The sequence below is a fragment of the Elaeis guineensis genome, chromosome 1, assembly GCF_000442705.2.
Source record: "Elaeis guineensis isolate ETL-2024a chromosome 1, EG11, whole genome shotgun sequence".
NCBI classification, from domain to species: domain Eukaryota; kingdom Viridiplantae; phylum Streptophyta; class Magnoliopsida; order Arecales; family Arecaceae; genus Elaeis; species Elaeis guineensis.
This window is the reverse complement of record NC_025993.2, coordinates 182,251,597-182,266,671: the sequence shown is the minus strand read 5'-3', so window position 1 is coordinate 182,266,671 and position 15,075 is coordinate 182,251,597. Positions and strand designations below refer to the sequence as shown.

Genomic DNA, 15,075 nt, shown 5'->3' with positions numbered 1-15,075 from the left:
CAAAACTTAGTAGGCCAATTATTTTGGTATTTTTTATCCTTTAAGTAGACATCATATGAGATAATATATAGCTAGGGGTGTATTATCCAATCATGTAGCAATAATGCTGAATTAAGAAGTAGCCAATATGATTTAATTGGTTTATGCTAGTCCAAAGTGCCGCATTAAATTAGTTCGTCACTTCTGTCCACTACTTTTGCAATCATGAGCAATGGATGCATGTTTTCTTGTTTTAACACTTCAAAATTTGTAGGCTAGACACTTGAGTTAACTCTCTCTTAAAATTGGACTACTATAACTGTCAAAAATATGAAATATTGCATCAGTTTGGTGAGGTTCCAGCTATATTAAAAGTTATCACTATGTTATCTACTAGTTTTGACCAATTAATCAACGAACATTCTAACTATAACACGGCACACCATAGCATCAACTCTTTCCATACTTCTAAGATATTAGAGTGAAAAATGAGTTGGTTCGTGTGAATTAAATCAAGGAGTGCATATCCATTTTCTTTTTTATTGTGAGAATTAAGTGTTTGGTTTTTTATAAAAAGTATTGTGCCATAAAGACAAATAAACCATCATTATCTTTAAAAAAAAGAACTGTAAAACATATTCTCTTAAGGTGGTATGATTCCATCACTAGAGTTTAAAAACCAGATCCCTTTCATGTAGAGCGGTAACTTAACTAGTCGAGTCTTAAAATTCAACTCTAAATTAAGAAAATCAAATAATTACCACTCACCCTTAGGATTTAGTCTATGAAGGAGACTTAAGATCATTCTTGTGATTTTTCTTTGTTTAATTTTTTGGGGGCTGGCGCTTAATTTGATTTGTGTTCAAATCATTTTTTAACATTCCATTACCATGAGACAATGACTTTGGACTCAAACATGGAACACATTTCAAACCCATCCATCTTTTTTTCCTTTCTCTTCTTTTTCTTGTCTCGCACTCGAAATAGTAAATAGGAAGCGATGCCCCAAGGGAACACGGCCATACACTTCAAACTCATCAACCCATTTTATTTTTACCCTCAGCCGACTTTTCCTTGTCATCGTGCTTGTCGTCCAATCCTTCTTTGTGTCTTCGTTTTGGAAGCACTTGAATTTTGAAACGTGGGTTGAGGTCTCTATGTTTGACCCGAAGCCCGTACTTGCGGAACCTCATCTCCCGAACTCCATTCGTCGCTTTCGTCCACACGACTAGCGAGCGGGTTTCGTGGCACAGAGGGACTTTGAGGTGGCCACTAAATATTCTATGCCAAATAAATCAAATTTACATATAAAATAGCGGCGGGGCTGGACTGTTGCATTACAACAAGTATTATAATAATCTATGATCTCATCTAAAAAATTAAGTGAATAATATTATTTGAATTTCTTAATTAACTCTATATAAATATTCAAATTTATCTAATATATAACTAATATGAGATCAAACATATATTTGCACATATTCTCAAATCTTACATAAATCTTGACATCCTTTCTAAGCTAACTATTGAAATTTATCAGAATTTTATTATCAGTATTCGAAGCAACTTATGCCCGATAGATTTGTACAGCAATATCTCTTAGTTCACATAAGCTATAAATTAGATTTGTTCCGATATATCTTATAACAATAGAGATCACCATATCAAAAAATTAGCCGAAAGGTGTTATTTTGACTTTTTGATCTTACAAAAATATCCAAAGTCTATCCATCATACAGCTGACGTAGGACTAAATACATGCATGCACAGTTTTTTTTATAAATTTATAATAATATAGAATTTTATTTAAAAATATCGGTCAAAACTGTTATTTAGATTCTTTGGTTTTGTATCGGTATTCAAGATCTATACAATATATAGTTGATGTGGGACTAAATATATATTGCCTTTATACTAATGAGATCTTTAAGTTTTTCAATCTATGCATACGTACACTAGTTTTCTTTAATTGATTTAGATGTTTAAGCATAAAAAAAAAAAAAACATTTAGATGTTTACCTTTCAAGACATTAATGTTTTGGATGAGAAGAACATAGGGAGGTACTTATTGTACTCTTTGCTTGGGAAGCTTAAATAGTAGAATTTTCCTTTTTTTTTACTTGTTTTTTAGTATCAACGAGAATCATTGGAAACCTTGATCCTCGGTTGGGAACCTTGTGGAGATACTCCAGCATTCGCAGTGGTTGTAGTGCCGCATATGATGATGGTGATTATGGCGTAACATGCATGACATGAAGGCTCACGATTCTACATGATTTGCTTATCATATGGAGGCTTTTATTATTTAGATGTTTTTGTTGACATAGAGGTTGCATCTCATGCCTGGGCAGGGGGGAATTCCCTTTTATTTGGGGGTGATCTCCAAATATTAGATAAATTCTTTAACTTGAAAGCTTTTGAATCAATAAACATTGCGTTATAGATCGCACTTAAATATGTGTGGCTAATAACATGGTAGAGCACACAAACATGTAACCATCCAAAATGATGTCGACTCTGCAGCATAGACTAGATATTTAACTCTGGTGAACAGACTATGCAAAAGAAGCAGCAAAACTGTTGGTGAGTTCAATGAAAGCAGTAATCATTATCAAGATAAATCAGTGAGCAAGAATGTTAAAGATGGATTCAAATTAATAAGAAAAATAGTATTGTGGCATTGAATGATCAAGATGATGTGATATAATAAGATTTATCCAGCTCACTGGCCTCTCTAAGACATTTTGGTCGGGTTTTCTTCAATTGTTCTGGAGAGTGGCAATAAGCAGATATATGGTTGCTGATTTCTAAAGCCAATCTCTCTCTATTCATCTCGATGACCTTCGCCACCAATCCAAATCAAGCAGAACCTTTCCACAGAGGAAGTAGTTTGGCCCCTCTATCTTAAATTTATGTATGGCTTCAACAATTTCATCATGTGTTGGACTATTATAGTACATTCTTAAAATTATTATACTATGATCTTGAATTTGTTGGAATATGATTTATCAAAGATGCAGGATTTCAGCTATAGATAACTCCACAAGTCTTCCGCAAAAGAGTAACTAAGGAATAATCATCCAAGTTAGAAAAAAATTTGCCTCTTTGTTTGTTATTTATATTTAAATTTTTTTTTAACTTAAACATCGGATGACCGATTGGAGCCCATGGTATAAGTTCTCGTCTTTGTTTGCTATGTTGTTAAGTCCACGGAAATGGTCTGCGTCGATGTTCCGGGATCAGCGGCAGCAGATAGTGTTTTAGCTTCTCTTTACTCCCAATAAAATCCAATTACATTAGAAAATAGGCACTTACTCTTCTATCCAGGAACAGATCAAGATTGGAAGTTATCATTGTAAGTCCTTATCAGAGACACCAAAAATTCTTGGCACGCCCCTTCCTACGTATTTCTAGGGATCTAAAAAGGAACTATTGGCTACACTTGAACAGCGGCAGTAAAAACATGAACCGGGCCCACATTTGTCACCCGGGCAAGTATAATATTGAAAACAAATAGCCAATCCCCACTCGTGTGAACTGCGAAGATTGGTCCACACTCCAAAGCAAGGGCTAAGCCGATGCACGTGGGAAGCTGGAAAGCCCGTGTGAGAGAGCGAGGAGAACAGAGGAGACGGGGGACTTCCACCAAAACAACAAAAAAAAACGGGGGAGGAGAGAAGAAAAGTCATACCCTTCTCACGCAGTTTAGCTTTTTCAAATGAAGACCTCCACTTCCAGATTATTTAAAGAAACTTAAACCAATCTTATTTCGGCCTCGTCTTCCCCCTTCCATCACACGTCTCTTTTCTCACCCTTTCTACAATACCCCTCCACTCTTTTCATCGACTCCAATCCCATCCCCATCCAGCTCCCTATCTTTCCAACTCTATCTATCTACCAAAATCTCTCCGTTTCTCTATATATATCTACCTGTTTAAGAGAGAAGTCAGAGAGGGAACTGGTAGGGAATAGGAATGGAAGCCCATGGAAGGGTGCTCAGCTCTGCAACACCAAGTGAGGAGGAGATGGACCTTAGAAGAGGCCCATGGACTGTGGAGGAAGACCTTAAACTCATTAACTACATCGCTGTCCATGGTGAGGGCCGATGGAACACTCTCGCCCGTTGTGCAGGTATGAGCTAGAGATCATCACGACCGATTTTGATTACTATTTCCTTAACCTGTTAATAACTTCCGGCTATCCGTAGAATTCTCCTCCCTTTTGTTTTGGCCACGACCCATTTCATAAATCAGAAGTAGCAGTGTAACACCATAGAGATAGGAGATCTATGAGTACATAAATGAGATTTTAGGATGGACTTTTCTAGTTTTTACTGAAAGTATCTATATAGGTAAGCAGAGGAAGATAAATCTTGAGGATGTTTATATATACCTTGACATTAGAAGAAATGGCATATTGATGATATAAGAAGGTGGCCTTGTTAAGCATACATAGCTTAGATATATCTACCATCCATAATAGGGCCTACAAACAAACCTGCAGTTTCATCAAAATTTAATAGAATCAGATAGATTTTTTTTTTCTAAATTAATTACTCTCTCTCTCTCGCATATTATAAAAAGCAGGAATGAATAAAATATTAACCAAGGCATGCATGCTCTAATATTTATAACAATAAAAACACATGGATATGATTATCCACACCATATCTTATGCTCATAGACCTGGCTAAAGTTTCATATCAGATTTGTTCATATCCGTCACATGAGATTCCTCTGCTAATGCAAGTTTGTGATGTTCCAATGAAACAGGACTGAAACGGACCGGCAAGAGTTGCAGGCTCCGGTGGCTCAACTATCTCCGGCCGGATGTCCGGCGCGGTAACATTACCCCTGAAGAACAACTCCTTATCCTAGAGCTCCACTCCCGTTGGGGAAACAGGTAATCATACCGTTCCCATCTGTTACACAGTGATGTACATACTTTTGAAACTACTTTAATTTTTTTTTGGTTTCTAGTCAAAATTATTCCAAATTATCTTTCTGAGATCTATTGGTTTTTAATTGTTTGTGCATATATAGTCCTTTTGGGGAAACTTCGTGCATGGTCCTTTGACGTTTCCATTAGTATTGACACGAGTCCTTTGATGTTATTGGCCAGCTAGCTTTTCATCGTACACAATGCACTGCAATATATCTTGGTGGAACATCATAATCACGTAATTCAAAGCAACTGCAACACGTTTTCTCTAGGAACTTGCATCATTTTTTTTTCTTTTCTTTTCCCTTTTTTTTTTTTTTTGGATGGAGCTGTGGCAAAGTTGCTCCTGTCCAAGCTTGACATGTGTCTGGATCTAATTTAACTTGCATTTCCTTTTTCTTTTCTTTTTTTTTTTTTGGGAAGGGACTTGCATGTCCTTCTTAATGAACAGAAAGTACATGACCTTATGGCATGGTTACCAAAATCAATGTGCGGTAGCTTATAAAACCATCTTATTCAAAAGTTGACAATAAAACCTCTTCCATGGAAGCCACCGCTTGGGTTCCTATCAATCAATGGCATGGTAAATTGGCCAGTAAATTCTTTAGTGGTTGTTTAAACACACATAGCTGTAATACATGTACTGTGCTTTAGGGCTGCAGATCATGAAACTGGTTGTATCCTTTGTGCGAAAACACTATTAGATCACCAATCGGTCTAATCTCAAAAAGCTAGCTCTGGAGTCTATCATTCATCCATAAGCATGGATCTCAAAGCAAGCAGCCGATGATCCAACCGTGCTTTCATGCAAAGGAAGGTCAATCACGCTTTCTCACCAAAGATCATACACTGTCATCCCATAGACTACATTATATGTACGATAATTACATAGTTACCTACGATACATGCCACCCTGTGGCCTACATGGTGTACATCATGACTGCTTGCATTCACATGTGGCTGCGAGATAAAAACACTCATTTGAAGCATATGAAAGCTAGGGACAATTTAACAACCATCCAAGTCTACACGCCTCCTCTAATTAAATTCCTTTTCTCTTTATCTCATCACCTTTTGGAATCCACCAACAGGTGGTCGAAAATAGCACAGCACCTCCCCGGGAGAACCGACAACGAGATAAAGAATTATTGGAGGACCAGAGTGCAAAAGCAAGCCAAGCAGCTCCAGTGCGACGTCAACAGCAAGAAGTTTAAGGACGCCATGCGCTACCTTTGGATGCCTCGCCTCATCGAACGCATCCAAGCAGCCTCGGGTGGCTCCCTTCAAGCCTCCAACCTCCTGCCCGACCACCCCGCCGGGCAGCCCGGGCAGGCCTGGCCCTGCCAGGAGAACTCGGCTTCTGCCCCGGCCGGGTCGAACTCGTCTGACTCGGTCGTGACTCAGTTTTCATCGCCTCCCACCTCGGACTCGTTTACGGGTGATTACTATAATTATCCCGATAATTGTATTCAGGGTGGTGAGAATAATAGCGATGAGGGGACCCAGGCTGGGTTTGCTCAGTTGGAGGATGGGTGGTACGAGAACCGGGGGTTCTTGGACTTTGAACAAGGTGGGTGGGGGGAGAATTTGTGGAGCTTGGAGGACATTTGGTCCACGCAGCAACAAGTTTAAGAATTCAAAAGTGGAAGAAAATTGTAGAGAAAAAGATCAATTTAAGAGTGTGAGTTATTGAAAAGGAAGGGGAAAAATACAAAAAGAGGAGACGAAAGTGATGCAAGTGGAGGAGTTTTAGAATTTCCTATCACTTCTTCTCTCTACCTTTTGATTTGTATAACCTCTTGACCTGGGGATACTTGAGTTTATTCTTTGAGGATGTAATTGGAGAATGTCTTTAGATTTTGTGGCTTTGTAATTCTAATAAAATATTTTAATTGTGAATTGCTAACAACGTATTCAGTGCTTTTCTTTAATATCCCGATCTTACTTGGAGTGATTTTATACTTATTCGTCGCTAAGCTTATTAAGAAGTGTGTATATATATATTGCACTGATCAAAGATGAAGTGATAGAAATTCAAATAACGGTATAAGTAGGTGCACTAACTTTTTTTTTTCTTGAAAAAGATGATAACATATTTTCATGATATAAATAAGGGTAAAAGATTATAATCAAAATTGTTGAAGATTTTTCGAAAGTTGACGGTGAGTGATCAAAGTTAGAAATGCACTGTAAAAATATTTGTGATTGTTTTCACTCGTTTGCATGTAGCGAATGTAAAGTATTGGTTTAGTGGAAAGTTAGAGATAACAATTAAGGTTAGAAAGCATAACAATGCATAACTGATAATGATCTTTAATGGACCATAGCTGTATCAATCTTTGTTATTATATTAATTAATTATTTTATTTAATATTTTAGTTTCAGCTATGCATAAATAATTAGAAGTAGGGCCTACCCTTAGTGCTCGGTTGACGTGGATTATGACTTCTTATTACGACGAGTCAATCAAAATGAGTTGCAAATGAATTAAGGAGACATAACTATGTTTTAAAATGCATGACCTTTCTCTTGCATGGCATCATATAGAACTATTAACTAAAACATAAAAAAAACCTTGGTGGAGCTTAGCATCCAATCTTTTATTTGATTGCCATTTAATATGTAATCTTTTTAATATTTTATAATTTAATGTCGGAATTACAACTAGATATTCTCACTAGGAGGGTAACTAGCACCCTGTGGAACGCTACTTGACCCAACATTGTGGTCTAAAATTTCAACTGATGCGTGGAAGACAAGCCTTTCTTCCAAAGTACATCGTAACCTTTTTCTAACCCTAAACAAGCGGCCGTCCCTAACACGCGTCGCCCAGATACTGACTTTGCCGTCCGCACTCTTCCCTTGTTTGAAAGATGCCAACAAAAACGAGATTCAAAGCACAAAGAAGAAAAAAAAACGTTGCTTCTTTCACAAGTAGGAGAAAAAGATGGCTCGCCCCCATTAATAAAGCGGCATTTCGCACGTGCGAGCTGTGGTTTCGACTTTCGAAGGTAATTCCACCGGCGTTATCCAGAAGGCCGCCGCTCCTCCAAGTCTCCTAGACGTGTGGTGCAGCCGAGTCCAAAGGCCGACACGCGTCATTCGCTATGTGCCGAGCCGCCGGGGACCACAGGAAACCGGATTTTCGCGCCACGTCAGTTCCCGTGGATGCGGCAGACGAGGCGGCGTGAAGGACGCCGTCTCTTTCCGCCACGTCGGCGGTCAAGTTCTCGGGTCCCACTTTTGAGTCCGGTGGTCTCGTCGGTGGAGTCAATGGTCTTGGGAGGAATATAATTAGGCTAAATGCGAGTTGGGGGGGAATCTTCGACCGTTCATTTAATCCGGCTCAGCTTTAAGGTGAAGCAGATAACTAACCGTCCAATTTAGTGACACCCACTGGAGCAAAAGGCACCCTTTTTTTCATTTAAAATCGTTTCACCAAGTAAATTCATTGGCTAATTTTTTTTTTTTTTTGGTTAAACCTCTCTTGCCACGTGGATGGGTTCACGGGAAAAAAAATTAGTAAATACCTTTTGTTGAGAATTATGATAGACTAGCATCCATCTTTTTGTGTCATGGTTATAATAAGATTTGTTGCATCCAATCCCCCCATCATTCGATCGTCGGTGTCGTACACCTGCAAGAAAAATTTTTACAGACCGGAGATACCTCTAGCGGGGATCCTCCGACGGTCAAGTCAGAGAGGAGACTAGACAACAGTGAAAAATCAGGGGCTCAGCGGGAGAGAAAGAAATAGAGGTCAAGAGCTTAGAGATGCTTCTCGAAACTTAGAACTTAGGACTTCAGGACTTACCAATACTGTTGTCTTACCCCGTTTTATAGCGGAATACGGTATGGTCCTCTCATTAATGGTGCAGACAACTGAGGAGTTGTCAAATCGTCAGGGGCTGTCAAGTTACTGGGATCAATTTGTGTCCTTGGCAGGACAATGTCCCAGGACGGCCATACTGCATGTCCTTGACAGGACAACTGCCCATAGCGATCGTACGGCGTTTGGATGGGCTGACCGGCCATATGTCGGTATCCGGCTGCCGGAACGTCGAGTAATGATCCGGAGATACCGTCGGCTGGTCTGGTGCTTTGCGGAAGTCGGACGTCGGCTGCCACCCCCGACAGTGAGTCGGTGATTTGGGCTCGGCCGCTCGGTTGGTCGAAAATAGTATGGGTCTATTCGGCCGACATACCTTCGACTGCATATTGTCGGCAGCCTTTGTTGGCAGTTATTGTCGGAGTCATCGGTCGGTAGAGTCGGACGTCGGTCGGATAGATTCGAGGATAAGTCGGCGTACAGGGATCGGTCAATATATCCCAACAAGATTCATTTATTTTTCATGAATAAGTTAGGTTGATGAAACCTTATTTTTGTTGTAGTTATAGTAAAAAATAGGGAATTGTTATTTGTTACCCAGGAACATGTGTCACACGTTAATGTGATACCATGCATAGGTTTTTTTTGGGGGGGGGGGGGGGGGGGTTAGAAATACCATACATACCATTTAAAGAAGATGGTTTAGCTGGCATTCCTCCTGTATCACACTTTAATTTAGGTGTCATCTATGCCTTGTTGAGAGTAGGATAACGGCACTAGGCCTGGGGCCAGCATATATAAATGATCCCATTTTTATGATAGGAGATGTGGCCATTTCTAGAAGTCCCATCAAATATATGCTTTTAGCTCACAAGCCCGCAGATGATAATTTTGTGGTCAACACGGCGACATCAGCTGCCCACTTAATAAAAGATTTCTTGCATGACTCATGCTAGATAAGTGGTCTCTTTCTTAGTCCAAGCTCCAATTCTCCAAGGCAAACTAGGCTCTTATGTATTTTATTTTAAGAACATGTTTCACGAAACTTATGTTTGTGTCACAGTTTAAGCTTGTAAAATAATATTATTTATGCATTTATCCATTTTTTCAATGTTCACCAACGAGGAAGAAGCTCCAGGATGGGGCTCCTACGGATGCTACACGGTGCAGCGGGACAGTGTAGGATGGTTAGCTGAGGAGAGGATTGAGTGAAGGGAGCGAAGGAGAATAACAGGAAAGCGATAACGAGAACAAGAAACGGCTATAAAATATGAAATTTGAGAGACAAGGAGGGTCCAATAATTGATTGGCGTCTCTTTTCCAAGAGCTTGCCCTTGAAGGAGGGGTCCATCTTCAAATCCTTAGGTAGGCAATGAGATCAGCTAACCCTTGCTTGACTTAATAACATACTATTTAGTCAACCATTTTTGGAATTGGGTAACAAATGGTTTCGTGCTTAAGCTAACTCAACTCACATCTGAACCGAAATTTCGGGGGTCCAAATTAAAAAATATGAACGTAACTGGCCGTTGGTTTGGGTCTGCGTTGAATCTGTTGCTTAGCTTTTGAAGGGTGGCTAATGCATCATAGGGCTCCAGAATTTCGCAACAATGTCCGGTTCCAATTTCTAAGAATTCCTTGCTTAGCTGGAGGAGTAGGAAGCCCAACTTGAACTACAAATGTAGGCCCAAATGGCCCATTAATCTATTCAGCAGGCTTCCTGATTTATGGATCTAGTTTGGTTTGACCTTTGGGTTGCATCAACATAAACTAGAGATTGAAGGGGCATGAAAATGAGTGATGACAATCAGCATGGATGACAGTGATCCCCCGGTTTGATCAATATTTTTTTTTATTATTATTCGTATCATTTGAGCAGTACACTCCCTACTCTGGATGTTGTACTCTTGCTTCTCTTCCTCTCAATAAGAATAGGATTAATTTACTCAAGATATGAGTTGCTAAAGTAGTGCAAAGATGCAGTTTGAGGAGACAAATAACCAGAGCCTCATGAGCATAAGCAGATAAACACCAAAAAAGTTGAGTTTAAATTTAAATAGAGAAAATTGAGTTCTTATAAGCAAGTAAGACTAGAACCAAAAGCAAGTTAGATTTAGATCTAACCTGTGTGATTTGCAATGCCTAGCCCATCTATAAGTGCATGTGAGTTAGTAGTCTAATTGTTTAATCCCTGCAATCTGTGTGATAGGGCCATAGATCAGTTACAGAGCGGCCACTCAAGAACACAGACGTGGATCTTTCCGTGTTTATTAATTGCCAGTACAGGGAGGACACATGCAAAGATGATCCTGGACTACTTCAAGGCACATTGATGCATGTGAGGAAATACATGGATGGCAGTGATCATGGGAAAGGAAGCAATACTAGTTGTGAACCCTTCTGATTAATGCCCTAATTTATCGCAGCCACTGCATTCCTTCTGTTTCTCTTTCTTACATAATAACCAGGTAATAATCTCTAGAACAATTTTCCTTGCACATTGATCAAGTGAGTTAGCTACTTGGTCATTGGAAGATTGCCGAAGGAATCTAATAGAACTTTATACAATTGGTAGCAGGAGGGGACAGCTCAATTACTTGATTTAGTGTCAAGTTTGAGTTTGCTTCACTCACCATGATGCAAGATGATGAACTCGTGTATTTCATGTCGGCCCTACCAATACCCGGGATACATGCTACAAGATGAAAGGCTTTACCTGTTTATCAACTATATACATACATACATACATACATACATCCAAACATTATGTATGTATATATGTATGTATACGTATATGTATACAAACATACATACGTACAACGGATAACACAGTTCTTTGTGGAGTACATCATTATAATTCCATATGAAGTCCTCACCCTATCAACAACAAAGTGGTGCCGGTTGTGAGAGGCGCGATGCCCCCACAATGAAAGGCTCTATGCTCTTCCAAGCGGCAGAACAGAGCTTGGATTGAGCTCCAAGTGGGTCTGCAGCCTATCTGGGCTCAACTTATTCCATTGTGGACTTCCCTACATGACCAAATCGCACATGTTTCAGTGCCATCCATGGGGCAAGAGGGAAAGTTCCAAGGGCTCAATCATGACATGTTTGAAGAGATCATAGCTTGTTGGATCATATACATTTGGTTCCTGGGAGTAAGCTAGCTATACTATTGACTTCATCAACTGACAAGTGTCCCTCGGAAGAAGGGCTACAAGATCTTAGACACGAGTTGGAAGATGAAGCCCAGTTTGAAAGCTTCGGATCAAATTGGCTATGTAGCTACCGTGATATGTATGATAAATGGCCCGAGTCAAGCTTTCTAGAAATGCTCCATGGCCCAAAGTTTGCTTTCCCTCTACGTATTATTGCCCAACATGAAGAACAATGCTACTCTGTGTCATCATGGTCCTTGCACCTAGCATTGTCTCTGGCTTAATTAGTGTTAATATGAAAACAAATACTCTGGTCTAACTTGGGTTTGATTCTTTGGCATGGACTTATTTCACCAGTAAAATTGATTTTGGAGCTGGTCCAACGGTCCACCCAATATTAAAAAAAAAAAAAAAAAGCCATGGTTGGACCATGAGGATCATGTTTGATTCAATCCATGAGTTCTCCAAAGACAAGAACTTAGACATGAAACCAATTTGGTGTGGGACTTGGTCATGCTACTAATAGTGATAAAATAGTCATGGAATGTTTGGTTCCATGGGTGAAAGACTATAGAGAACATCATGGTCTTGCTATCATGACAAAAATGCATCAGGAAGCCTAGCTATTAATTCATGTTCATGGTCTTGGGCTGATGAATTCACCTTTGGAATTTGGATGGAGCTACGGTGGCAGGGGAAGGTCAATATGAGTGGTCCTCCACTAGTAAAGGTATATGGGAGACAGTTGTCACCTACTTTCCCTTGTTTTTTAAAAGAGAGAACGGAGACAAAGGTCGGGCCTATGTTACCTGCCATTGCGTACAACTATCTTGGGGATTAGGCCAAATAACGGGCCAGGTAGAGTTAAAATTACATAAAAACCCTCTTGGCCTGAAAAAAAAAAAGAAAATTACACAAAAACACTCGTCCATGGCAGATTATAATAATGCATAGAGATAAGATCTTATTTGTTGTTGTTGTTAGGATCATAACTAACAGATCTCACAACTCCACGTATACTTTGAGATGCACATTAGAAAGATGGCGTAGGTAGTGCAATGAAATGTAAACCATGCAATTTTGTATTTTCTTCTTTTCAAGTTACATTGAAAAGAGAAGAATGCTAAAATCAAGGAACTAACTTGGGAACAACATTATGGAAGATGTAACAGACTTGGCACATTTGCACATATTAATTGTCTTGCTCGAAAGGGGACATCGCACTTATTTTTCTATTTGGTTAGCTTCCATGCAGTTCTTGTCATAATTGAGGCCAAATGCGGAGTAGTCTTTATGTGCCATGTCATGATATTTTAACTTTGAACCCATTTCTGATTGCTTTCACCTTGTCCTCCTCATATCTCACTTACCACTAGATTCCTGAAGATAGACTTTCGGTTCTGTGAAGGAGGAGGATGAGAATAATCATACTGTAGAACATGTGACCTACAAAGGTCCCATAGACTATTTTCAATTACCTCAATGCTTCTTAGCTCATACTCCATGTCTCCCTGATCCCTGAACAAAAGTGTAGAAACAGAAGTTAATTCGGCATCGCATATGTTGTCTCGAGCCCAATAAGGTCAGCATGATGTCATCATGTTGGTCCCACCTTAATTTAATCGGGAACTAACTACTCAGCAAGTCCCTAGGGTCAGGACAAGGACACTACAGTAAAATGCCTCTGTTAAGGCTGCCCGTACACTGGGGCCATCCAATATTTAAACCCTTCCACCATTGCTCCAAAACAACTCAACCTTCCAACTTTTCTCTTCTGGTACTCTTCATGGCTTGTCAGCTCCGCACCAACTCTCTCCTTCCTCTCTTTCTCCTTACCTTCTTCCTTCTCCCTTTAACACTTCTTTCAAGCTATCCAAACAATGGAAGAGATGAGTTCATGAAATGGATATCATGGAATGTCCAAAACTACAAAGGAACTGCAGCATTGCAGCTGAACTCCAATTCAGGAGCGCTTGGTGGTGGGCCGAGAGCCCTTGACGTGAAGCTGGCCAAGGCAGAAGCAGCAGCAGTGAGGTACATTGTGAGCCAGGATGGAAGTGGGAACTATAAGAGCATAAGGGAGGCTATAGACAGCATTCCTTTGCACAACACAAGGAGAGTCATCTTAGAGATCAGACCTGGAATCTATAGGTATTGTTGTCCTGAAAGGTTATATCTGGAAGCTATTCTAAGTTTATATACTGTCATCTTCTTTAGCTTATCTAGTTTTATGGCAATCTCGTATTTGAGTTCCCAGTCTTCATTGAAAGGTCTATCTGTAAACACAGGTACCACTTCTTTGCTTTTTGAACATTTTCCTTGTCATTTAAAAGTGATATTATCTAGGTTGCGTCTATTAATTGGTCGTGGTATAATGGTGGATGCATCGTGCTTGCAGGGTCCACTTGAGAGTGCCAATGCACCCATATGCGCATTGTTAGCATGTATGGGCTGTCGACATGTGGACCTCTTATAAGTGTGCTACGTGCATATGGATTCATGCATTACCAGATTATCGCCATATTTAATATAATCCTGTTGCATCATAATTTTATCAAAAAAAATCTCATGGGTCCTCCAGATGCATCATCACAAGCCCAAATCATCATCTTGGATTCGATATCTTAAATCACTAAAGCAATTGTTGCAAACATAAGAACATAAAACACATATAAGACAGGCTTTGCCTAATGGAATGCTTGGAGATGGTCCAACTCTCAACCATATGTCAAACAATTAAAACAGTTCTCATTAAGGTTAGCACTTACTGATAATGTTGCAGAGAAAAGATAGTCATTCCAAAATCCATGTCCTTCGTCACCTTCTTAGGCAATGGCACGAGCCCACCGGTCATAACAGGGAACGACACGGCCGCCACAAGGGGGAAGGATGGAGTGCCCCTAAATACATTTCACAGTCCCACTGTTGCTGTCAATGCTAACTACTTCATTGCGGCCAACATTAAGTTTGAGGTAAACCATCTCTGGCCGCCGGCCAGCCCCCACCAGTAATGAATGGGCTGTGTCTGAAAATTATTGGGCCTGCATTTATAGTAAAATGATTCAATTGGAAACGGTCCCAACTCTTTTCGCAGAACACAGCTCCATACCCGGAAGTGGGGACGATGGGAGGACAGGCGGTGGCCCTTCGGATCTCCGGTGACAAGGCCGG

At 40.0% G+C, this 15,075-nt stretch overlaps 2 protein-coding genes across 2 annotated transcripts; both read left to right on the top strand.

The window, feature by feature from the left end:
* The first annotated feature begins 3,748 nt into the window (after positions 1 to 3,748).
* LOC105039994 (transcription factor MYB78) lies at positions 3,749 to 6,851 on the top strand. Its single transcript, XM_010916352.4, has 3 exons — positions 3,749 to 4,110; positions 4,752 to 4,881; positions 6,012 to 6,851. Exons 1-3 carry the CDS (start codon positions 3,954 to 3,956, stop codon positions 6,550 to 6,552), a joined length of 828 nt encoding a protein of 275 aa, XP_010914654.1. The 5' UTR covers positions 3,749 to 3,953; the 3' UTR covers positions 6,553 to 6,851.
* Positions 6,852 to 13,663: 6,812 nt separating this feature from the next.
* LOC105039992 (probable pectinesterase 53) lies at positions 13,664 to 15,074 on the top strand (the record flags this gene model as incomplete). Its single annotated transcript, XM_073250655.1, is given in 3 exon segments — positions 13,664 to 14,055; positions 14,687 to 14,876; positions 14,999 to 15,074. Coding segments are annotated over 3 exon segments (631 nt in total), but the record flags the coding sequence as incomplete, so codon positions are not given.
* Position 15,075: the final 1 nt, after the last annotated feature.